Source organism: Anolis carolinensis, chromosome 3 (assembly GCF_035594765.1).
Source record: "Anolis carolinensis isolate JA03-04 chromosome 3, rAnoCar3.1.pri, whole genome shotgun sequence".
In the NCBI taxonomy this organism is placed as follows: domain Eukaryota; kingdom Metazoa; phylum Chordata; class Lepidosauria; order Squamata; family Dactyloidae; genus Anolis; species Anolis carolinensis.
Window position 1 is genome coordinate 26,215,948 of NC_085843.1, and position 24,306 is coordinate 26,240,253.

General features: G+C 38.2%; 1 protein-coding gene across 2 annotated transcripts in view; it reads right to left on the reverse strand.

Annotated features, from left to right (window-relative positions):
* Positions 1-6,396: 6,396 nt before the first annotated feature.
* Positions 6,397-24,306, reverse strand: part of poglut3 (protein O-glucosyltransferase 3) — a 31,822-nt gene continuing 13,912 nt past the window's right edge. The window contains exons 2-9 of one of the 2 annotated variants that reach the window (XR_010004068.1): positions 23,711-23,902; positions 21,550-21,836; positions 20,177-20,393; positions 18,627-18,823; positions 14,847-15,041; positions 10,070-10,174; positions 8,482-8,763; positions 6,397-7,224 (exon numbers count right to left, since the gene is read on the reverse strand). Coding sequence is in view for 1 of the 2 variants with exons in the window: in XM_008111896.3 (XP_008110103.2) it covers positions 8,638-8,763; positions 10,070-10,174; positions 14,847-15,041; positions 18,627-18,823; positions 20,177-20,393; positions 21,550-21,836; positions 23,711-23,902 (1,319 nt within the window). In the remaining variant the exon portion in view is untranslated. Of the gene's footprint in view, positions 8,764-10,069; positions 10,175-14,846; positions 15,042-18,626; positions 18,824-20,176; positions 20,394-21,549; positions 21,837-23,710; positions 23,903-24,306 lie in introns of both variants that reach the window. The other variant, XM_008111896.3, reaches the window with a different exon arrangement.

The following is a 24,306-nucleotide window of genomic DNA, read 5'->3' on the forward strand; positions in this document are numbered from 1 at the left end:
CTATTCAAACTGGTTCTCCAGCAGCAGGACAGCAACAGTTACAAACAGTTCCCCAAATTCTTGCAAACTTAGCTAATCGGCTTCATGAATTTGATTTTCCAGTTAACACACATATAGTATCTTTGCAAACCATGACATAAAGAAGATAATCTGGGATCAGATCCTGGGATATAGGGCAGTGTAGAAGGGGCCTCTGTGAGCTGTTTTGCAGGGATATAATAAATTAAGTCATCCATTTTTTTATCATGTCAGAAGCGACTTGAGAACATACTGCAAGTCGCTTCTGGTGTGAGAGAATTGGCTGTCTACAGAGACGTTGCCTAGGGGACGGCCGGATGTGTTACCATCCTGCTAGGAGGCTTCTCTCATGTCCCTGCAAGCTAGAGCTAACAGATGGGAGCTCACCCCATCTCGCAGATTGGAACGGGCAACCTTCAGGTCAGCAACCCAACCTTCAGGTCAACAGTCGAGCCGGTACAAGGGCTTAACCTTAAGTTCCTTAAGTCATCCAATGCAAATACTATATTTATGTTTTCAGTACTGCATGGGAAATATATTTCTCTCTGCAGTCAATATGTAAACTAAATAATAAGGTGTTATTATGTACTTGCTTGCAAATAAGAGACAAGAATGCTTGTCTCTGTGTAAATATGGTCAGGAACACACTGGATATTTCTAACCAGTCAATTACAGGGAGCCAGATCTGAAAAAAGGTAAGTTTCTGAACTATGACATTAAATTGCGATAACAGAGCTGCTTATTTTCTCTAGCTAATGAAAAATCACAAGCAGAAAAATTGCAGGTTCAGAGGCCTCTTGGTATTTGCTAGGATTTACAGGACTCACCATAAATACAAAATCTGTGGATGCTCAAGTCCCATCATGTACAGTGGTGCAGTAAAATTGTGTTCCTTATATAAAGATATTTTAATAGGTTTTCAATCCATTGATGGTTGTCTGTGGATGCAGAAATCGTGGGTACAGAGGGCTGATTGTACTGCAGGAACGTCTCTTGAATACGCAGAAAAACTATTGGCATATGAAGACTTCTTTGATGCTCAATCTTATATTAAGTATAGCCCTTATGGGTGTCTTTTTTTATAATCTCCCCGCTTTTAAAGCAGTACCTATTTATCTACTCACTTCTGCTTTCGATCTGCTAGGTGAGCAGAGAGCTGGGGCTGATGGCGGGTGCTCACCCTCACTCGAGCTTGAACTACCGACCTTTCAATTGACAGGATTTTCTGCAGCTTAGCAGTTTAGCCCTCTGAGCTAAGCCTGGCCCCAATGGCAATGAAAGATCACTGCGTCCCTACACAATCTTGGTAAGGTTGCATGTTCCCCAATAAAAATAAAATAGTCAAACAGTTCTAAAGAAATCAGACCACACAACAGCATTGGAGAAAATTAGAGTTTGGGTCTGAATCTCAGCATTGTTAGGTGGGCTGAAGCATTCCAAAAAGGTAAAGGTCTGGATTCAGAGTTGGCAGAGTTATACCCAAACCCCAAATGACTATTACTCTGCAATATCAGCCAGGAATATCTGGCAATTTATGTGGAATGTATCATTCTAGAAAACCCAAGTGTGTGCTCATGCCAACTAGTGGAATTGTTTGTATCAGGAATGGGAAATATATGTCCTTCCAAATATTATGCAACTGCAACTCTCAGCATTCCTTATGGCTGTGCCAATAGGTGTTACAGTATTTTGCCTCAAGAAGGCATTTCTGTTATGGATTGCTGTGAGTTTTCCAAGCTGTATGGCCATGTTCCAGAAACATTATCTCCTGACATTTTGCCCACATCTACAGCAGGCATCCTCAGAGGTTGTGAAGTCTGTTGGAAAGTAGGCAAGTGGGGTTTATAGATCTGTGGAATGTCCAGCCTAGCATTTCAAAAATGTGCAAATGTGAGTAGATCAATAGGTACCGCTCCAGCAGGAAGGTAACAGCACTCCATGCAGTCATGCCAGCCACATGACCTTGGAGGTGTCTATGGACAACGCCAGCTCTTCGACTTAGAAATGGAGATGAGCACCAACCCCCAGAGTTGGACACGACTGGACTTAACGTCAGGGGAAACCTTTACCTTAAATCAGGCTTGTCCGATGTGAATTTATCAAACTGAACGCAGCACTCAAAATGGCACTGGTAACCCACAAGTTTGAAAAGTCTCCTTTTATGTTATTCCAGCTGTGCTACTTGCCATGTCCCTATGATTTTGAAAATAATAGAAAAGGTTCCTGGTCTGATAGGGGAAAGTGCTAAAGGGTTTTCTGTTCCATATAACCATCAACTGGTTTGCACTGTTGAATCGCAAGCTTTGTACAGATTTTAAGTGAAGAAGCCAGGTTCTGCTGCCTTTTCTTTTATATTATGTGATGCCTTTTATGGTACTTAGGAAGAAAGAAACTCATTAAATAGTGAAAAAATACTTTCCTCGATCATTTATTTCGAATAGCCTACTGTAAAATGTTCAGGCAGTATAGTAAGAAGATATAACCATAAATCAAGTAACAGAAAAAGGTCAGACTTGCAAATATTCTTCCTCTGCTATATAGTCTAAATGACCTTTGAATCAAGTCATAAATGGACTGAACATGAGAAATATATCAAGAATGTAAACTATTGGTATCAATGATGCTATTTTGTTACAAAGAGTCTATGAACAAATACGACACAATGGTTTGAAATAATCCAAACGATTTTTAAAAATCTGTTTTATTGAAGCCGAATCTTTACTGGTTCTGCTGTCAGTTGAGCTAAGGTTGCATTATATCAAGAAAACAGAAAGGATAAGTCAGACATAGTTTGATGAATTTTTCTGCTGTAGCCATACACACTTACCTTGGAACAAGCTTAGAGAACAGGGTAGGATTTACTTCTTAATGTAAATGAATAGGGTTGTACTGTTGAGATGAAATCAGTGGGACAAATAACTAAATTCTGTGTATGCAGTTTTTAGTTCGGCAAACAGGCAATTTTTTTGGTTAAGTAATAGTTTTTCAAAATCTTCTGAAAATAAAATTATTTGGTATCTGTACGCTAATAGTTAACTTTACTAAAATCAATAGAGTAACAGGGCTCTGTTCAGGTTTGGACAGATTTAAACAGTATTATTTAATCCTTCCAGGGGGGGAAACTTGACTCATACAGCAACTTCAAAAGCTATCCTGGTGTTTTGCAGTGACCTACTTTAAAGATCCAGTTAGGCAAGACTTGAGTAAATGCATGTTTCAAAATCAAGATGCAACACATATTTAAGTCGACAGAGATATTTATACACAGTCAATAAGACTATGGTTTCATCCGTCTACCAGAACATTGAAAGAGTGCACACGTTTCATTAATCTGAATGGTCTTCAAAACATACTAAATAGTTGCTTTTTCCTTTTTAAATTTTTTAAATTTGTATATTTATCAAAAAGAACAAGAAAAATCTATACACACAAAAAAATATACATGAACCAATGCAAAATTTCCTAGCATCTATACAGTGAACAAACATACTAAATATTTGGACCATACAAAATCGTTTGAGGTAACAGATACTGTATTGGGCAATAGGTGAACGTTCTTCATACTTCTAATACGGAGTTGGGTGCCATATATCACCAAGGTTAATAACCAATGAAGCGCAATTTTAAAAAATTAGCTGCTTACAGGTCCAGGCAGAAGACTTCCTTGAGCTCTCCTTACCTCAAAACCAAATATAAGACCTTGTATGTTGTATGAGTTATAACTATATACTGGTATAAGCTACATACAGAGCAGATAGCTTATTCCTGGACTCAAATTCCATACTCACCTGAGCCACATGATGTACTTGCTGCACTATACCACTCCTCTGTGCAGGGTGGAGAACGCAAAATACTTCCCTCTCTCTGTACAAAACTCCTTACAACATATATAAAATGTATTGTCAGGAAGGTTTTAAAATTAGCAGAAATACTTTTATATGAGCACATACATATGTATGAGCAGATTCACTTTTAGTGGCTTCTTACATATTACTCTTCACATGTTTTAAATATTAAATTCATATGTGCCACACTCCCTTCAGATGAAGCTGAAGGGGTCAGTAAGATCATACAGACATTTTCACCTGCATGATGCTGTTTGAGACAGTAAGGGGCGCCATGTGATCAGGAAATGATATTTTTTTGCCTGTTTAAGAGAAACATTTCTGTTTTGTAGGTGTCACCTTGGCTAATTTTTCTGTACCAATAAGATATGTAGTGCCTTGGAATGCTTTGAATGTATGCCAACAGTATAAATACTGTAGTTCAAAAACCAAACGGTGTCTTCGGAGAAAGGCCTAGCGTGTTTCCTAATAACCCACCATAACAAAACCAGTAGTCATTCTTGGAATTGCTAGTATTTTCCAATTACTTCAATTGCTTTGACTGCAATCACTTTCTGTTTTCTCACAATACAACAAGTTATTTCCATACCCACTGTGGTATCACGGGGCATGATTTTATCAAGGATGTCACTCATTTGCAGACTTCTCCTTTCTCTCTTTGCCCCCATTCATCTTCTGCAATTGGATTACATCCCATCATCCTGTTAAAACATCCACAGCTACTAATGTGTTGTGACATGTTAATGTCACACGTTAATGTGTCAGCTGCAGTATGTAGGTGTGCCATGTGAACATGAGAAATGAGAAAAATCTTGGAAATGTATGTTATCCTACAAATTATGTATTTTTAAATATATAAATGAAAAGGTTTTCATGAGATATGTTTTCTCCTCATACATTTTAGTTATTACAGTTTATGTATGTGTCCTATAAGGGGTTGCTTTAACCACTGATTTGGTAATTAAACTGAATTTCTGTGCCGCGAAATGATGCATGGCATAAAAGCTCTGCTTTAGACCACAGTCATTTCCAACCTTTACCTCATTCCATATAACTGCAGTTCCCACTGGCTAAACCAAGCCAGACTTCAGTTCCCACAATTGCTAGCAACTGGTAAAATGGCTGGAGGAGCAGAGTTTGAGAAACACTGTATTAGATCACTTCACATGGTTGGCCTGCAAAACTATTTCTGATGCTGCACGACTCCAAATAAATGTATACCATATTTTCTCTGCAACAAGCACTATAGGAAGCAAGAAAGTTCTGCATAGCACTGCTTCTTAAACTGTGGGTCCAGACCCCAAATGTTGGCGTCCTGAACAATTAGGCAAAAGTAAAAGTTTGCTTAATGTCATCATATGGCTGTATTAGACATTTACATGAATCTGTTCTGCAGTATTTAGTGGGCTCTGCATAAAATGCTTCAGATGTACTTCACAAATCGAAAAATCAGCCTTTTTATCAAGCCCCACAAATGCTGATTTGTCATCAGTAAATGTCTGATTTTATACATATTTTAAATACCTATATATCCAAGCTTTTTCAGGCTTTAAAGGGTCATGAGTGGAAAAATTTAAGACTCCTGCTCTAAAGAATCCACACTATGTTGGTTGGTCAGGAATAATTGCTCAAATTTCACCAAATACCTACAGAGTGGCCAGCAACATGGTGACAATAAGGTACCATCTCTCCATGTTTGCAAGGGGTTGTAACATTATAATGGGATAAAAAAAATATGGAGACAACAAAGGGCCATTATATCTTTAAGAAGAACCATGCCAGTAGTTCTATACCGAACTATTATCTCCCACTATGAAAGGAATAGTAATTTCTTGTGCAGCAGAAGGAACTGACACAGAACACAAGAGCGAATGGCTATACAAATGTATATGATACAAAAGACAAATCTGTAGTAGAGGCATTTCAGAGGATGTAATAAATATATTGCTCTGTGAATCTGAATGATGAGAACTGTAAAGTATTCATAAATATACCTCTTGTGAATATTATTATTATTACAGTAGAGTCTTACTTATCCAACGTTCTGGATTATCCAACGCATTTTTGTAGTCAATGTTTTAATATATCATGATATTTTGGTGCTAAATTCGTAAATACAGTAATTACTACATAGCATTACTGCGTATTGAACTACTTTTTCTGTCAAATTTGTTGTCTAACATGATGTTTTGGTGCTTCATTTGTAAAATCATAACCTAACTTGATGTTTAATAGGATTTTCCTTAATCCCTCCTTATTATCCAACATATTCACTTATCCAACATTCTGCCGGCCCGTTTATGTTGGATAAGTGAGACTCTACTGTATTTTGTTTGTTTATACTATGCTTTATCTCTCCCGAAGGAGACTTGCAGTGGCTTTATATGAGTTTTGTATTGCAGGAGAGCAATCTGTGCTTCAGATGGAACCTGAGATCAAGAATAAATAGCTTGCTGGTATTAGTACTTGAATGAGGATGGGTATTGTCAAGACCCAAGCTACAGAACACCAATAACCATGCGCAGAGGCCAGATTCTATCTAATATCTTTATTAAAGGAATATATAAAGTCAATAAAATAAGTGAAGAATATAGTTCAGAAGTAGACCTTTCAGGAAAGGTCAAATATAGTCCAGGAAAATAATGTCCAATATGTGATATTAGAGTCCAAAGTTATAATCCATTAACCGAAACACACACTTTGCCAAGCAATAGTGTGGGGAGATGACAAGGTCTTTTAGTCCATTGAAGCTTGACAACAAGGCTGGAAAACAAACTAGATTCTTGGCTAAACAAGACTTGATACGAGGCAAACAAGAAGCAAGAACAAGGTCCGTGGCGAGGTCCGCGGTCAAACGTGAAACAAGGCAGGCTTGGAACTTGGTCCGGGAAACAAGGAACTGGGATTACTAAGTCCACACACGATCTCACTCCTCAAGCTGATGAGTTGACTCCGCAAGATTTCCTTTGCGGCAAAACACCTAAATAGGGTCTCGTTTCCCGCCAGAAGAACCCTTTCCCTGGAGAATGAGAAGTGAAACCCAACTCCGTCCAGATGCATGACTCCTTAGAATTTCCCAAGGGAAGCAGACCTAATCAGCTAATTGTTTGGCTGCGATTCTGAGACTCCGGCGATTAGCCTCCCTAGCTCCCCTATCTCTATTATAATTGTCTTTTCGGGAAAACGGGGGAGAATTCTGCCCAAGGCTTGTTTGGCTGACTTCTTGAGGGCAAACATCCTCCAGGTGCAGGGGCTCCGATTCTGGCTGAACCGGTGGAAATCCCATGTTTTCCTCTTCGTCTGCCACAATAGTACTAGGAACGGGACTACAAGGCCCATGAGGCATCACAGGTATCTTAATCTTTAAATGGAAAATTGTTTTTTTTATATGATTTCCTTTTTTCAGAATTTTCAAAGTGTTAAGAAATTCTTAAAAGTGTTCCAACCAACTAAACTAATGTGAAGTAACAGCCTAATGGAGCCCCTGGTGGCGCAATGGGTTAAACCCTTGTGCCGGCAGGACTGCTGACTTGAAGGTTGGGTTGCTGACCTGAAGGTTGCCGGTTTGAATCTGGGGAGAGCGCGGATGAGCTCCCTCTGTCAGCTCCAGCTCTCCATGCAGGGACAGGAGAGAAGCCTACCACAAGGATGGTAAGACATCAAAACATCCAGGCGTCCCCTGGGCAATGTCCTTGCAGACGGCCAATTCTCTCACACCAGAAGCAACTCGCAGTTTCTCAAGTCACTCCTGACACACACACACACAAACAGCCTAACTTCTATGTGCAAATCTTAGGATTTAAAAAAATGCTGATTGTTACAATGGTGTAAGATGAGAAGCCCCAACTAGAATCTCATTTCAACTGCAAGCTGACTGGATTAGCTGGTCCTGATAATCAGCTGTGGATTTAGTTTGATTCTCTAATAAACACATTAACAATTCCCAATCCTGACTCCCTAATCAGCAATTCCCAAACTGTGCTCCATGGAACCCTAGGGTTCCACAAAAAAATCTTTGAAGCATTTTTAAAAAAAACCTTTTTAAAAAGTCAATGTCAGAGTATGAAGATCTTACTGAAATTCAATGTATCTCTGCTTTAAAAATGAGATTTGAATCTCTTCATTTCCAAACCTACTACATAATACAAAACACCAAGAAACAGAAGTACGAGATGAAAGAAGGAAGAATTTTGTAGGTTTGCAGTGCTTAAGAGACAGGTCCCATGGGAAGATCAGGGACAGAGTTAGGGTTCTTCTAAAGGTTTCCAAGACTGAAAATGTCCTAGATACTGTTGAACTAAAATTCTCATTTGTCTCTAAACCGTCTGCCATAATGATACTTGAAATCCAATCACAGCTGGAGACACAAGTTTTGGAATCATTGGTGTGAAAAATAATACTGATCTACCTGTGAAGATATGCACAGCTCTGAACTCTTGAAAACGATCAAGATAAAACGTGAAGTCTCCTTGCCACCTCCCACAGCTACATTAACAATACATGGAAGTGAGGTTCAGGAGAACACAATCTGACTGAAAGCTTTTCATGCCAGGCACTATAGCACTTTGCATAGGAACTGTGAGGAAATACACCTAGGTGCAATCTTCTACATAATTACCTGAGAGTTCAGCTTCACTTATTTGTTCAACTTATTCTAAGTATCCATTGCACTTATTTTCTTCCCACTGCCAGCTTTCTCAGCTTTAAATACTACTGAAATTCCTGGATTATCACTCATATAAAAGACTGTCGTCCTTGATCCCTTTTGTCACATTTATAGTTCATCCTTGGAAAGCTTTTTCCTGTGGCAGTCGCATAATGAAGTCTTATCATCGGGTTGAGGAACAAATTCCATTCCATCTCGTATTTCAGGTTTACCAGTTTGGCGTTCAGCATATTCCTGAAACATGCAAATAGTTTTGAAAAAGGAACTGAAGCAATAGGAGGCTATCAACACACTCCCTCAATGCTCTCTTTAGAAATTACTTTTTTTGTACTGTAAAAACGTTGAATGGAATCAAGCTGTTCCACTAATGGAACTGCTTCTCTCAATAGCAGATGGTGATTTATTTTAACTGGGTTTTAATTTTAATTTGATAATTTAATGACTTTTTAAACTTTGGTATGCTGTGCATTTTAAATATATATTTTAACTGTTACAATTTATATATTTATTTGCAGTATTTATACCCCATCCTTTTCACCCCCGAAGGGAACTCAGAGCGGCTTACAAAACACATGCAAGGCAAACATTCAATTCCAATTATACAATTAACAAGAACAGACAACACAGACAGAGGTAATGGCAGCTTTTCCCATCTTATTTCCGACATCTTGAAGACTGTTCTCAACTCTGGCTATGGGGAGTGCTGTTGCTCCACCTTCCATGCTAAGGAGCTTCCTCCCGATCAATGTCCTTAAGGGTATCTTTATGACCTCCCCGCTAAAAGCGGTACCTATTTATCTACTTGCATTTCTGCTTTTGACCTGCTCGGTGGGCAGATGATCTGGGGCTAATGGTCGGTGCTCGACCTCGACCCGGCTTGAACTGCTGACCTTTTGATCAGCAGCATTTTCTGCAGCACAGTGGTTAGCCTGCTGTGCTAAGACCCAAAACATTATGAGTATCAAATTGGGAAAAGCCCGACACGGATATTGCAGATTCCAAGCTATGGCTCCTTTGATGGGAGTCAATCCACTTGTATTACCATATCCCTCTTTTCCTATTGCCTTCCACTTTACCTGGTATTATAATCTGTTTTAATGCATCACGTCATCGCATGATGCCACACACGAAAGTATGACAGCCTCAGTTTAGCCATCTTGGCTTCCAGTGACAGTTTAAGCTTGATTTGCTCTAAGACCCTTTGATTGGTCTTTTTAGCATTCCTTGGTATCTGTAGAATTTCCTTCAGCTTCACATTTCAAATGCATTGATTTTCTTCCTGTCATCTTTCTTCACTGTCCAACGTTCTCAGATTCGAAAACTAATCTTTGAAACAATTATACGCCTCCAATCTCCTCTGGCACGAAAAAGGGAAGGAAACTACAGAAGGGAGTTTACAAAGACATGACTCACTAAATTATGTTCATGTCACTGAAAGCTATGTTGTTTGCTACATCTCAACCCATTGTAACATTACAGCAGTCAAGGACCAGGGAGAAGAGGAAGAGTACAATGTACAGTTAATAAAATCTGGACTCACCTGGAAGACTTTAAAATAGTAGCAATAAAACCGATGAGGTTGTAATAGTTCTCTTGTAGTCATTTGTCCCTCTTTAGCTATTTTTCTAACCACTTCATCATTTTCCTAAGAAGAAGAAATAGACAGATAGATACACACAAGCATATGTATAATAGAACAATGCAAGTATTATGTGTTGTCAAAGGCTTTCATGGCGGGAGTCACTTTGTTGCTTTGAGTTTTCCAGGCTGTATGGACATGTTCCAGAAGAATTCTCTCTTGACGTTTCACCCACATCTATAGAGGTTGTGAGGTCTGTTGGAAACTAGGCAAGGGAGTTTTATATATCTGTAGAAGGTCCAGGGTGGGAGAAAGAATTCTTGTCTGTTTGAGGCAGGTGTGAATGTTGCAATTAATCACCTTGATTAGCATTGAAAAGCCTTGCAGTCTCAAGGCCTGGATGATTCCTGGCTGGGGTAATCCTTTGTTGGGAGGTGTTAGCTGGCCCTGATTGTTTCGTGTCTGGAATTCCCCTGTTTTCAGAGTGTTGTTTTTTATTTACTGTCCTGATTTTAGAGTTATTTTTAATACTGGTAGCCAGATTTTGTTCCTTTTCATGGTTTCCTCCTTTCTGTTGAAATTGTCCACATGCATGAGTATAAGGAACATGAAAGACACTGAAGACTAACTCAACCAGAGAAGTCAGCCACAGCAGAGAACTTGATAAACCAACCTGGACACAGCATATTATTTCAGAACACAGAAATGCTGGACCACTCTAACAACTATCATGTCAGATTATACAGAGAAGCACTTGAAATCCACAAGCATGTGAACAATTTCAACAGAAAGGGGGAAACCATGAAAATGAACAAAATCTGGCTACCAGTATTTTAAAAAAAACTCTAAAAACAGCACAGTGAATAAAGAACAACACTCTGTAAACAGGGGAATTCCAAACATGAAACAATCAGGGCCAGCTAACACCTCCCAACAAAGGATTACCCCAGGCAGGAATCAACCAGGCCTTGAAACTGCAAGGCTTTTCAATGCTAATCAAGGTGATTCATTGCAACATTGACACTTACCTCCATCAGACAAGAGTTATTTCTCCCACCCTGGCCCTTCCACAGATATATATAAACCTCCCTTATATGTATCTCACAACCTTTGAGGATGCCACCCATAAATGTGGGCAAAACATCAGGACAGAATGCTTCTGGAACATGGTCATGCTGCCCGGAAAACTCACAGCAACCCAATAAAAGTACTAGTTCATTCTGTTTCTTTCTGCTGTAACTGTGCTCAAGAAAGGTGACCCTCTGATTTCAGAAACTGAAGAAAGGCTACATCTATACCCTGAAGTTATACTGTACAACTCTATAAGTTGTACAACACCAACTCCTATTTTCTTAACCTTATAAAGCTTCAATGATGATTAGCTACTCCAGAGCCTGTCAGTTGAGGTTTGGCATAATTAAGGACGAGAATTTCACAGCTTTGGGAGAGCTAGATTGTTGTCCAAGCCACAGCTAAATGCCAAACAGGTTTGACATCTCGCACGCAGATGGAGTTACTCAGAACACAGAGCTGTAATTGTCTTCTTCCATCCATATAATTACCACCTATTTGTGTACAACGAGGCGTAAGAAAATACTTTTTGCTAAGACAAGGACATGTTTTATAAGCTACAGAACAGCATTCTTGTGGATCTGTTTATACTAACTAATTCCAAGGCAATGTTTAAGGTTTTGATTTGGATACAAACTTTCAAAATGACAATATTTAACAAAACGCACATATCTTTTTAGTCTTTTAATCTTTGTTCCTAAACCAATGTCACAATTGTATCACATTTTCCCCACTAATTGATGGCTAAATAAATTTAATATTCAAATAAATTGCCATTCAAGTGCAATGCTGATTTTCTATAAGTAACAACCAGTAGACTATGTACAAGCATTTGAATGAAATTGTAATCCCAATGGAAGAGCGTAGGATTTAATTCATAAATATTTAGTAATACAAAATTGTGAAGGAAAATCAGGCAAGTGTGGAAAAGATAAGAAGTTTCAGACAGAAAATATTTTAAGGCCAGTGGTACTATTGAAAACTAGTAAATAAATATGATAAATAAACAAATAAAGCTATTTCCACCCCTCCTAATTTTAAACAATACCTTTGAGACACTTTTATATTTTGGATGTCACTCATACCATACTGTAGTGATAGGGCACTTGTTTGTTTCCATACACGGAGAAGGAGTTTAAATGGATTATGGAATGAATGTTCTCCCGAAATGCTCTACCTATTCCAGACCCTGCAGATACTTAGAAATATACACATTTTCAAATAATGGAACAGAGACATATCTAAATTCATTTGGCAAGGAAAGAAACTGAGGATCAAATTCACAAATCTGATAGACGAGAAGAAAAGAAGTGGCTTTGCGCTGCCAGATCTTGACATATCACCAGGCCTGCAGCCTAGTTTGGATAGAAGATTGGACAACAGTAAATAAATAAAAAGTATTAACATTAGAGGGTTTCGATTTGAGAACTGGGTGGCATTCATACTTATCGTATGAGAAAAGAAAAATAGAAAAAAATTGGAAACCACTTTATAAGAGTTGCACTAATAAAAATTTGGGAGAAACAGATATAAATTCTACACTACACATTATGGATTTCAACTTTAAAGGCTGGACAGAGAAAACAAATAGGTTGGATAAAATGGCCCACGTATAAAAGGATATTTAAAAAACAAAACGGAACTTACATACTAAAGACACAAGAAGAAATTAAGAAAACATACAATAATGTATCTTGGTTCCAGTACTGACAACTAAAAGAGTATTATAACAAAGATAAAACAACGGGATTTACAGAGAAAGAAACTTTATGGAAAAGAATGATGACAACAGAAAAGAAAACAATTACAAAAATATACAAGAAATTGCTAGAATGAACAACAGAAGAACAGGTAAAAGATTGTATGGTGAAGTGGGCAACCAATATTGGACGCCAAATAAAAATGGAAGAATGGGAGAGAATTTGGAATCATAAACTGAAATATACGTATGCTTATGATCTTAAAAAAAATTGGTATAAAATGATGTACCAATGGTACATAACTCCAAGCAAACTAGCAAAATACTATAAAAACATTCACAACAAATGATGGAAATGCGAAACCCAAGATGGAACTTTTTATCATATGTGCTGGACCTGTAGAAAAGCAAAGGCTACTGGAAAGAAATACCAGATATAACACTGAAAATACTTAATATTAAAATGCAATCAAAACCCAAATACTTTTTATTAGGAATAACAGATCTAGCCTGGGACACTAACAATGAAATCTTATTTAATTATTTGATGACAGCGGTCAGAATTGTATACACAAAGAACTGGAGAGTAAAAGAAATACCATCATCAGAAAATGTCTAATAAAAATAATGGAAATTATGAATATGGATATACTTATAATTACATACAAAAAAATCAGGGAAAGACCTAAGAAAGTAAAGGATTAGCTACCTTTTAAAGAGTTTATGTTACGAGAGCAAAGAAAAATAATAATATAGAACAAATTTGATAAAAGAAAAAGATTGTCCGATTGACAAAAGTGAGAAATGGAGAAGCAGTCAACATAAAGTTTTAATGGACAATTTAAATACCACAGTGAAGAAGATTGGAAATTTTTTGAACCTTTCTCCCTTACTCATTCTTTCTTCAACCTTTCCTTCCCTTGTTTCATACTACCCATATATCCCTAAAACCTTTCTATTTTTACTTTTTCTTAATCTTTTCTTCTCTTTTCTATATCTTTCTATTTTAGTTATATGTTAAAAAGTATCTTAATAAAAATATATTTATAAATGGACTAGGGAATTACTGCAACATAACCATGTTCTTGAAAGCCATGCTCAAAGCTTCGGTGTAGTCTGAGACACAAAGAGATAAAGATATAATGAAATAGAAAATTGCATAAAATCAAAACATTGCGCCTCAGAAATTTCTACTGAACAGTGAATAAAAAGCTATTCACAGGGTGTATAATAAGCTGGAGTGAGTGTGAGTAACATAAAGAGATTTTTAAACCAAGGAGAATGAAATTATGATTGTGTTGGGTACCTATCCTATCACATCACAACAATGTTAGGAACAGTGATTAGATGGAGCTTTTCACAGTTCATTTCCTGTCTTCTCTCATAAAGAGGGTGGGATGAGATATTTGTATTCCACTTGCCACAAAATGAAAGCTCATATTCTGTGCTAAGTTTATTTGTGTTGTAACTTTTCTTTAGTGGCGGGAATTATTTTGTTTATTCATTTATTTGCTTTATTTTCATCCCTCAAGGCAGCTAACAATAAATATAAAACAACACTAATTAGAACAATTTGAATGCATTAAAATATATATTTTTTAAAACTAAACCATTTCTGTTATTATAATAATTCAACATTAAAATATTAAAATGCATTAAAATTCCACACCCACCCAAAAACGCTACTCATATCATCCCCAGCAGCCTGTCTCTCATCATTTTCTAAATGCCTGATGGAAGGGACGTTTTGCGAAAAGCAAGCAGGGAATGGGCCATCCTGGTCTCTTTAGGAAGGGAGTTCCTGAGTTTGGGAGCAGCCACTGAAAATGCCTTTTCCCTTGTTTCCATCAAACAAGCTTAAAAAGATGCTGGGACATAGAGAAGGCCCTCTTCAATGATCACAGTATTATGATAGCTTCATACAGCCCTTCAAATAATCTGGACCCAAGACATACAACCCACAATTACCTTAACCCACTTTATTTTTTCCAGCAGGTCTTCTAGATTTCTTTTAATGGGAATATAGTGGCTCCATGGCGAAAGCTCCTTATAGAAGTACTCGTAGTATGGCGAAGACTGCTTGAGCACAACACTGTCTCCCAATAAGAGGTATGGGAATCTATAGGCTGCAACAGTGCCATCTACACTCACTTGGTACTTGTACTGTGGAAAAAGAAAGGAGAAGGAAAACATTTTCAACAAAATGCCTTTTTTCTAAGAATAAAGTCACAATTCTAACAATAACAGTTATGCTTAACTCCTAGTCTATGTGTTATTTCAGTCTTGTTTTCTATTTCAGCCTGTGACTGGAATGTGAACTGCTTCATAGGTAACTCCAACATGCAAATAAGGCATTCTGGGTTCATTGAACAACCAATGACAAACCTAACAGTAGCATTTTTGAAAATGGTAACAAGATTTGCCCTTCTTTCAAGTCTCCAGGGATTTTCCTGTTCTGTAAGAATTTTCCAATTATTACCAATGGTTCTGAAATTGCCAGCTTTTAAAATATCATTGAATATAGTTCATTTGGCCCGAGAAATCTAAATTCATTTAGAGTAGCCAAGTATTCCTTTATTACTTCTTTATCTATTCTGTGCTACATTTTTCCTACTGTATTATCTGCTCCATTTTCCCAGGTTGAACACTGTTTTCCTTTGGAAGAAAATTGACAAAGAAGGTATTGAGTAATTCTTCCTTTTTTTCGGTGCCCTGTTGGCATTTCACCACCTTCTCCATGCAGTAGCTCCACCATTTCCTTGTTCTTAAACCCTTTTTATTGTTTTTGGCCTCTTTAGCACGTTTGAGCTCATTTTGTGCTTTAGGGTTTGTTTGTTTTTTTTAAATTCTATATGCACACTGAAGAAACATGAGAATATACAAGCAAATGAAGAAATCAAAAGCTGCAGCATATGAAGGAAGTGTATGCTCATGCTTCTCGTGCATAAAGTCATGGGTACAGCCCATGACAGTTTGAATTAAAAAAATAAAACGGGCAAGGGAAAATGAATGAAGAAATATAGCAAAAATGCATATGAACAAGTGGATTGATGTCTATGAAATCATAAAGGCAAAGGGTAAAAGTTTTCCCCTGACATTAAGTCTAGTTGAGTCTGACTTTGGAGGTTGGTATTCATTTCCATTTCTAAGCAGAAGAGCCGGCATTGTCCATAGACACTTCCAATGTCATGTGGCCAGCATGACTGCATGAGCGCCATTACCTTCTTGCCAAAGTATTACCTATTGAGCTACTCACATTTGCATGTTTTCAAACTGCTAGGCTGGCAGAAGCCGGGGCTAAAAGTGGGAGCTCACTGCACTCCCCAGATTCGAATCGCCGACCTTTCGGTCAGCAAGTTCAGCAGCTCAGCGGATTAATCTGCTGCGCTACCGAGGGCTCCTTTACATCAAATCATTTGGTCAACAAACCAGTTAGTCTCAAAAGATGCTACTGCTGGTACATAAGATGAATATATCTTTGAAAGATGAAGTATAAGGAAAAATCTCTCAGAGAACATAAAATGCTACTGACAGTACTGAATATTACTAAGGCCCCTTCCACACAGCTGAATAGAACCCCACATTTTCTGCTTTGAACTGGGATATATGGCAGTTGGACTCAGATAACCCAGTTCAAAGCGGATACTGTGGGATTTTCTGCCTTGGTATTCTGGGTTATATGGCTATGTGGAAGGGCCCTAAGAAGCTAAAATAGGATTGCTATGCTTCCATGTACAGCCAGTTCCCGGGTTACAAACATCTGACTTACAATGACTCATAGTTAAGAACAGGGGTGAGACAATAGGAAGTGAGAGAAATCTGCCCCTAGGAAGGAAATTCACTCTTGAAAGAGTTATCATAGGGAAAAGTTGTCTCCACTGAAGCTTTCCCACCAATCCTTGCTTCCGCAACAAGCCACATTTGGGGGTTGTTGTATGTTTTCCGGGCTGTATGACCATGTTCTAGAAGTATTCGTTCCTGATGTTTTGCCCACATCAGGAGAGAATACTTCTAGAATATGGCCATACAGCCCGGAAAACATACAACAACCCTGTGATCCTGGCCATGAAAGCCTTCGACAACACAAAGCCACATTTTGTAAAATCCAATTATCACAGGGATAGAAAATGAGGCAAAATCTTCTAAACGGGGGCACAGACAGCAAAACAAACAACACAGGAGTGTTAAGACTTCCCTATGCTATCCAAAGCTAATATAGGCTGGAGTTACGCTTACAAAATGTACCTGTTCCGACTTATATGCAAATTCGATTGAAGAACAAACCTACAAAACCTATCTTGTTTATAACTTGGAGACTGCCTGTAATCTGTATTGCAGTATTTTGTTGATTTCACTTGCACCTAATTGCTGTTGTTGTTGGAAAGACTGCAAGGCAGGAAACACAAGAGGAACTTGATATTAATAAGTTAAGCTACATGTCTTTACTGTTGGTTGAAGTTCATTGACTTGTGTATCCTGTACTGTAATTTAATTAAAGGAGCTGTTGACTGCAATGTGCAAAGCTTAGGCAAAGGTACAAGCAAATGCCTTTCACTTTTTATGTCAACCCATTTCAGTAGGCTTATAATGTTAAGTGAACCAATAAAAAAGTGGTGGGACACAGTCTAATCTTGAAGCATCCACCTTGCAAAATGAATCAGCAGGTCCCCTGTGGCAATATTTTTTCCAGCAAAATTCCACAAGTATCTTTTGGAAGCATGGCCCTTGTAATGACTAAGTCCAGTCAAGAAGCCAGGCACCACATTAATTGTTTAGTGTCGGGCTTTTGATCTCTTTATTCCTGAGTCAGTCTAAAACTCTTTTGTTTTGTTGTTGAAGTCTGTAAGTATCCTAAAGTGCAATCTGACCTGTTCTTTACTTACAGCATGGGAAAACAGCACATCATACATTATTTTAAAAGTGCCACGGTATTCACTTGGTTCATAGAGTGTAATTCCCTGGCATTACCTATCTTCTACTCTGATGTTTAATCCATTTTTCAGATTCACAGCTCTCCTTTGCTCTTGTAGCTTGAACCAACTTTACTGTCTTGTTTTCTTACTGAGTTCTTTCCCTTCTGGGTATATAGCTACAACTCAGAGGCTACTGACCTTTTATGGGCCTTTTGAAATATTAAGGAGCCATATCATGCAATAAGCTGCAGTATGTTTTATGGGTTGCTGACAAAGTACAAGTGGCTTACTTGTTTGATAGGCAAGCTGGGAGGTTAGCTGCTGAAATTGGTCTGACATCTCAAGTATAACCACATGCCCCCATTCTTTGATAGATTTACTTTCCTGTTTCTTTGCTTTTCTCCATGTTCGTTATTTTTCTTGGATTAGTCAGATCTAAAGAAACTTACTTTTAAGGGTCTTAAATTTGAAGCCTATTTCCACAATGCAATTAATTTGCTTATGGACCAGAGCATAGACTGTGCCCATTGTGCATTTCCAAGGCATATTCTTCTGTAAACCTATGTATTTCCTCATGTTTTCTGGCTGTGCATTGTTTCCAAATTCTGGAAATAATAACCATACATGCATGCATTTATTTAAACAAAAACCCAATATGCACACAATAAAATACCCATGTCTATGAGTTCCACATTAAATTACTGTATAAATTAAAAATATTTTTCAGGCAGAATTTTTTGCACCTTTGAAACAGTCTTCACATAGAACTTAAAGAAAGTTGGGTGGGAAGAAATTCGGCTTGCCTGATTTTGGTGCTATAAGATAGGTGGCATACCTTAAAGAAATCAAAGAATCCCATCAGTGGAACTTTTCCCAGCTCTTTCTCCTTTTCTCTGAAGAAGAAGTAACCCGTTATTCCAGCATCCAGCAGTTCTGGGTTTTCTTTGGAGAGTTTCACAAGCAGAAGCCGTTCTTCTCGGCTGTCTCGACCTCTGAAAAAACCTTGTTCAGTTTTGTTCTCCCAGACAGGTCCTAAAATTAATAGACAATGCAACAGAGAGGAGTAGGTAAAACACAGAAATCCTGAAATTTAATGCTTGAACTTTAAAAAGTGACACCTTTTAATAAACGAAAGCAAGGGAGGTTCCAGTTTCACAGATAAAATTGAAAGAATTATGTGATTAAAGATCCTAGGCAGGTTGAAATTGAGAACAGCTGAGGAGCAACAAGCATCCTTTGACTTTACCCTCTTAAATAGTTATAAAAGTATTTTTGCTCCAAAGCTTCCTCTGCCCGTTACTGGGGCACTGAAAGAGTTACACTGTCATATACATGGAAAAACCTGAAGCCTGGGATAGCAAAAGGAAGCAAGAATATTCTCGAGTGTGCCCTTGCTATGCACATGTCTTTGATGGATTGAAGACTACAATGATTTGAAGATCTAACCATTTCTAATTTGAGGCTAGTGTGGTGAACAGAATATAGTCAACTTTCTACATTCAACTTTCTAATCTGGCCTTGAGAAGGAGGCTAAATGGAGATAAAATGATTAACGGTTATTGTGTGCCTTCAAATAATGTCCAACTTATAGAGACCCTATACCAGGGCTTTTCTGAGGCTAAGATTATTGACTTCCCAATAGTCATCAGTGTGCTGTCGAAGGTTTTCAAGGCCATAATCACTGGGTTGCTGTGAGCTTTCCGGGCTGTATAGCCATGTTCCAGAAGCATTCTCTCCTGATGTTTCACCTACATCAGTGGCAGGCATCCACAGAGGTTGTGAGGTCTGTTGGAAACTGGGCAAGTGGGGTTTATATATCTGTGGAAGGTCCAGGGTGGGAGAAAGAACTCTTGTCTGTTGGAAGCAAGTGTGACTGTTGTAATTAATCACCTTGATTAGTATTGAAAAGCCTTATAGCTTCAAAGCCTGGCTGCTTCCTACCTGGGGGAATCCTTTGTTGGGAGGTGTCAGCTGGCCCTGATTGTTTCATGTCTGGAATTCCCATTTTCAGAGTGTTGTTCTTTAGATACTGTCCTGATTTGAGAGTTTTAAAATACTGGTACAGATTTTGTTCATTTTCATGGTTTTCTCCTTTCTCCTCACAAGTATATTTTCACACCTGAGTAGGGACTTGAACCTGTACTCCAGAATTATAGTGTAGTGGCATGAAATTATTTATGGCTCCTATAAATCCTTGGATGGGAGTCATTATACCAGTATGATCAACAGTAATGTCCCGAGTTCCCTAAAGGATGGGGAATCCCAGTACGTGTGCCACAGAGGTTATATTTCCGAAGTCTGTAGCCCTTTTTGTACCTCTGACTCCATTAATTAGAAATGTTTCAGCTCTTATTCCCCCTCCATCTGAAGTAGAGCTCACTTTACCTGTGTTTCCTTGAACAGACAGGAGATCATTTGTGACGCCACGCAGAGTTTCAAGGGTCGAGTGGGTGACATCGTAAGTGGGAAGCACAATGTCAGCTGAATCCACAGACCCACACCACGAAAGGATAGGGACAGGGCCCGGAGTGTCATTTGCTTTCCGATGTTCAATGGGCCAATCAGCAACATTAACATAAAATTCCACATCTGGGAGACGAACCTGAAAAAACCAATGAACTTTTATAAGCTACATTAGTCTAATATTTACAGTCTCAGTTAGGCGCTTATGCTCAATAAAAATATAGAATTAAAAGTCATCTGGCTTTCTTACAGAAAGGTCACTTCTTCCAACCTATCTACTTAATATGTAAAAATTTTGATATTTGTTTAATGGTTTTATTGGTTTTAACTATGTATTTTAATATTTCTATGTTTGAATCTATTTTAATGTTTATATGTGTTTTAATTCACACATTGATATGTCTTTTAATGTTAGCTACTTTGAGTCTCCATATGTATAAATACATATGAAGAGGATGATTATAATAATAGTAGGAGCCCCTAGTGGCGCAATGGGTTAAACCCTTGTGCCGGCAGGACTGCTGACCTGAAGGTTGGGTTGCTGACCTGAAGGTTGCTAGTTCGAATCCGTGGAGAGTGCGGAAGAACTCCCTATGTTAGCTTCAACTCCCCATACGGGGACATGAGAGAAACCTCCCACAAGGATGGTAAAACATCAAAAACATCCGGGCATCCCCTGGGCAACGTCCTTGCAGACGGCCAATTCTCTCACACCAGAAGCGACTTGCAGTTTCTCAAGTCGGTCCTGACATGAATAATAATAATCATAACAATAATAATAATAATAAATAATGCAGACCCACAGAAGTTATACTGTTTCTGAATTTTGTTGTTTTTAATAAACTATCCCCCAAACATTGTTTTAATGTTAGTTTATGCTACATTGAACAAACAGAACAAAGAAAATAATTTTAGAAATATTTACACTGCATAAAAGGCTGCAAAACTGTTTAAAGCTACAGACAATGTGGTCGCTGTTGCCCGTTTTTGGACAAAAATTATTTAATTGCTTGTGTTCCTCCTATTTTTATCAGTTTTATACTTATTTATGCAATGCTTTTGACACACAATAAAATAAAACTTTCTCCTTATGACAAAAAATTTGCCTGAAACTGAAAATTTGCATCCCATCACTTAGTAGACACTGAAAACATTTGAGGAGAGGAGAGATCTTGCAAATATGCAGCTTGTCTAATATCTGAAAGGAGACACAGAACAGATCCTTTCAATAACTATCTGTTGTAAACATGCATGTCAACATGGTTGTGAATAAGTACATATCTGTAGAAATATACCTTCCTTGATAATGACAGCAACATTTCATCTGAAAACATTTTGAAGTCGGTATACTTCCCCAAGGTTCGACGATAAATGCGATTATTGAGTATTGCATAATGGACAATGGCTCCCATCCTTTGGCCAAACCTTGGTGGGACCTCCTTAAACATTTGCTGGAGATCAATGCTAGGAAATGCAGCAAAGTCCTCAGTAATTTGAGCTTCCTCAGATGGACAGGAAAGACTTTTCTTCCAAACTTCAGCATCTTTTTCTGGACAATCACAATATTCATGGTAAATGGGACCTGAACAGGAGGAAGCAAAATCATATTTGAAAGAACCAACTCTATGATCTGTTGGAATTCAACTCCACGTTGCCCAAGTCTGCAGTCCTCAATGAGGAAATCCCTCCCCCACATCTCCTGAATAACAGTTGGAATGTTTCTATTTCTTCTTTCCTCTCTGTTTTTCTTCTCTCATTCTGATTGCTTATGTAGAATGGATACATTGCAGGTGCATGCCTTTTGTCTTTCACTTTCTACTTTCACATCTTAGTGTGTGCTATGTGTATTGAGACCTCTCTCTGTTGTGCGTCAGGAGAGATGTGTGCTTGGAGATTTTTCCATCTCTTTTGAACCCTAAAAGAGATGGGGTTAGTTAGTGTAGCTCAGACCCAGTTCTTTATTACTGAGAAATGAAGTTATTGCTTTTGTAAATAAACCTTCTGTAATCTTAAAGATTGAACTCTGGATGTTTGCCTCCTAAGCTCTAAATTCTTTACAGCCACATGGCACTTCATACTCTGCTTGCTGTGAGCTGAATGCTCAACTATAAGTATCCTGTTTTTTTTTGTTTGGTTTTTTTGTTTGTTTTTTGCGTATTTTGGGTGCTCTACTGTTTTTGGATAGTTTTCCCTAACAGAAAATCCTAACATAATTTATTTAAATGGAGGTTATAATCCATAAAGCAATGTTGTCTTTTATATCCAAGCAACATTTGAATATATAAGACTTCAATTCACTTTGAATTAAGAAGCGGTCTAGAAGAGCTTCTTCAAAATGTTCAGAATTTTGTATCCAACTTAAAATCATGATATTAGTTTAGCAGGGCTGGGATACAGGATATTTCACAAATTATATGTCAACTACTTTGTTATAAAGTATCCTACTAAATGAAACATATTCTGGATATAATATCCTATTATGCCCACTTTTATAAGAAAAAAATTATCATTTCTTTACATAATTCAGTTTAATGTATTGCTTACTAGCAAACTGGGTCTTTTCTTTACACAACAAAACTGCACACAAAACACATTGACTAGACGTAATGTGTTGTCGAAGGCTTTCATGGCCAGAATCATTGGGTTGCTGTGAGTTTTCCAGGCTGTATTGCCATGTTCCAGAAGCATTCTCTCCTGATGTTTAACTCACATCTATGGCAGGCATCCTCACAGGTTGTGAGGTCTGTTGGAAACTAGGCAAGTGGGGTTTATAGATCTGTGGGAAGTCCAGGGTGGGACACATGAACCAACCTGGACATAGCATATTATTTGAAAACACTGAAATGCTGGACCACTCTGCCAACCACCATGTCAGACTACACAGAGAAGCCACTGAAATCCACAAGTATGTGGACAATTCCAACAGAAAGGAGGAAACCATGAAAATGAACAAAATCTGGCTACCAGTATTAAAAAAAACTCTAAAATCAGAACAGTAAATAAAGAACAACACTCTGAAAAGAGGAATTCCAGACAAGAAACAATCAGGGCCAGATGAACCTCCCAACAAAGGATGCCCCCAAGGAGGAAGCAGCCAGGCTTTGGAGTTGCAAGGCTATTCAATGCTAATCAAACTGGCCAATTGCAACATTCACACTTGCCTCAAACAGACAAGAGTTCTTTCTCCCACTCTGGACATTCCACAGATATATAAACCCCACTTGCCTAGTTTCCAACAGACCTCACAACGTCTGTGGATGCCTGCCATAGATGTGGGCGAAACAATAGGAGAAAATGCTTCTGGAACATAGCCTGGAAAACACACAGCAACCCAGTGATTCTGGCCATGAAAGCCTTCAACAACGTATTTATGTTTCTGTCAGTCAGCTGAGCATCATCCAATGTGATAAGACCACAAAAAAAAAAAAATAGAGATCGGGGAAAACAAAAAATTACCTTTCAGGATATAGGGAGACTGAGCAACATGTGCGTCCCCATAAAGAATCTCTACCTTCAACCCTTCCTTGACACTTGTGTGCAGTCGGTATCGCATGAGAAAGGAGCCATCATTCCTGTCCAAAAGCTTTGGGACATGGATCTGGATGCTTTCTCTGGCTGAAAGTGGTTTGATTGACACACTAAATTGTCCTTTAAGAATAAAAATAAAAATAGAAAATAAATGCAGGCTGTAAACATAACTTGACTTCAATTGTGTTCTAATAGTGTGTTGTCAATAATTGCCCAAATGGTTTGGGACAATGGTAAAGCATCCTGTGTAAGAGATCATCCTAAATCAGGCATGGGCAAAGTTTGGCCCTTTGGGTGTTTTGGACTTCAACTCCCACAATTCCTGGCCTCAGGCCCTTTCCTTTCCCCCCTCAGCCGCTTAAGCCAGGAATTGTGGGAGTTGAAGTCCAAAACATCCAAAGGGCCAACCTTTGCCCATGCTTGTCTTAAATCATAGGAAATCCCCAGGAATTTCACGAGTCACTTAAAATTGCTAAAGGAAGTAAACAAGCCTGAATGAGTACCGTTTTTGTGATTCAGCGACT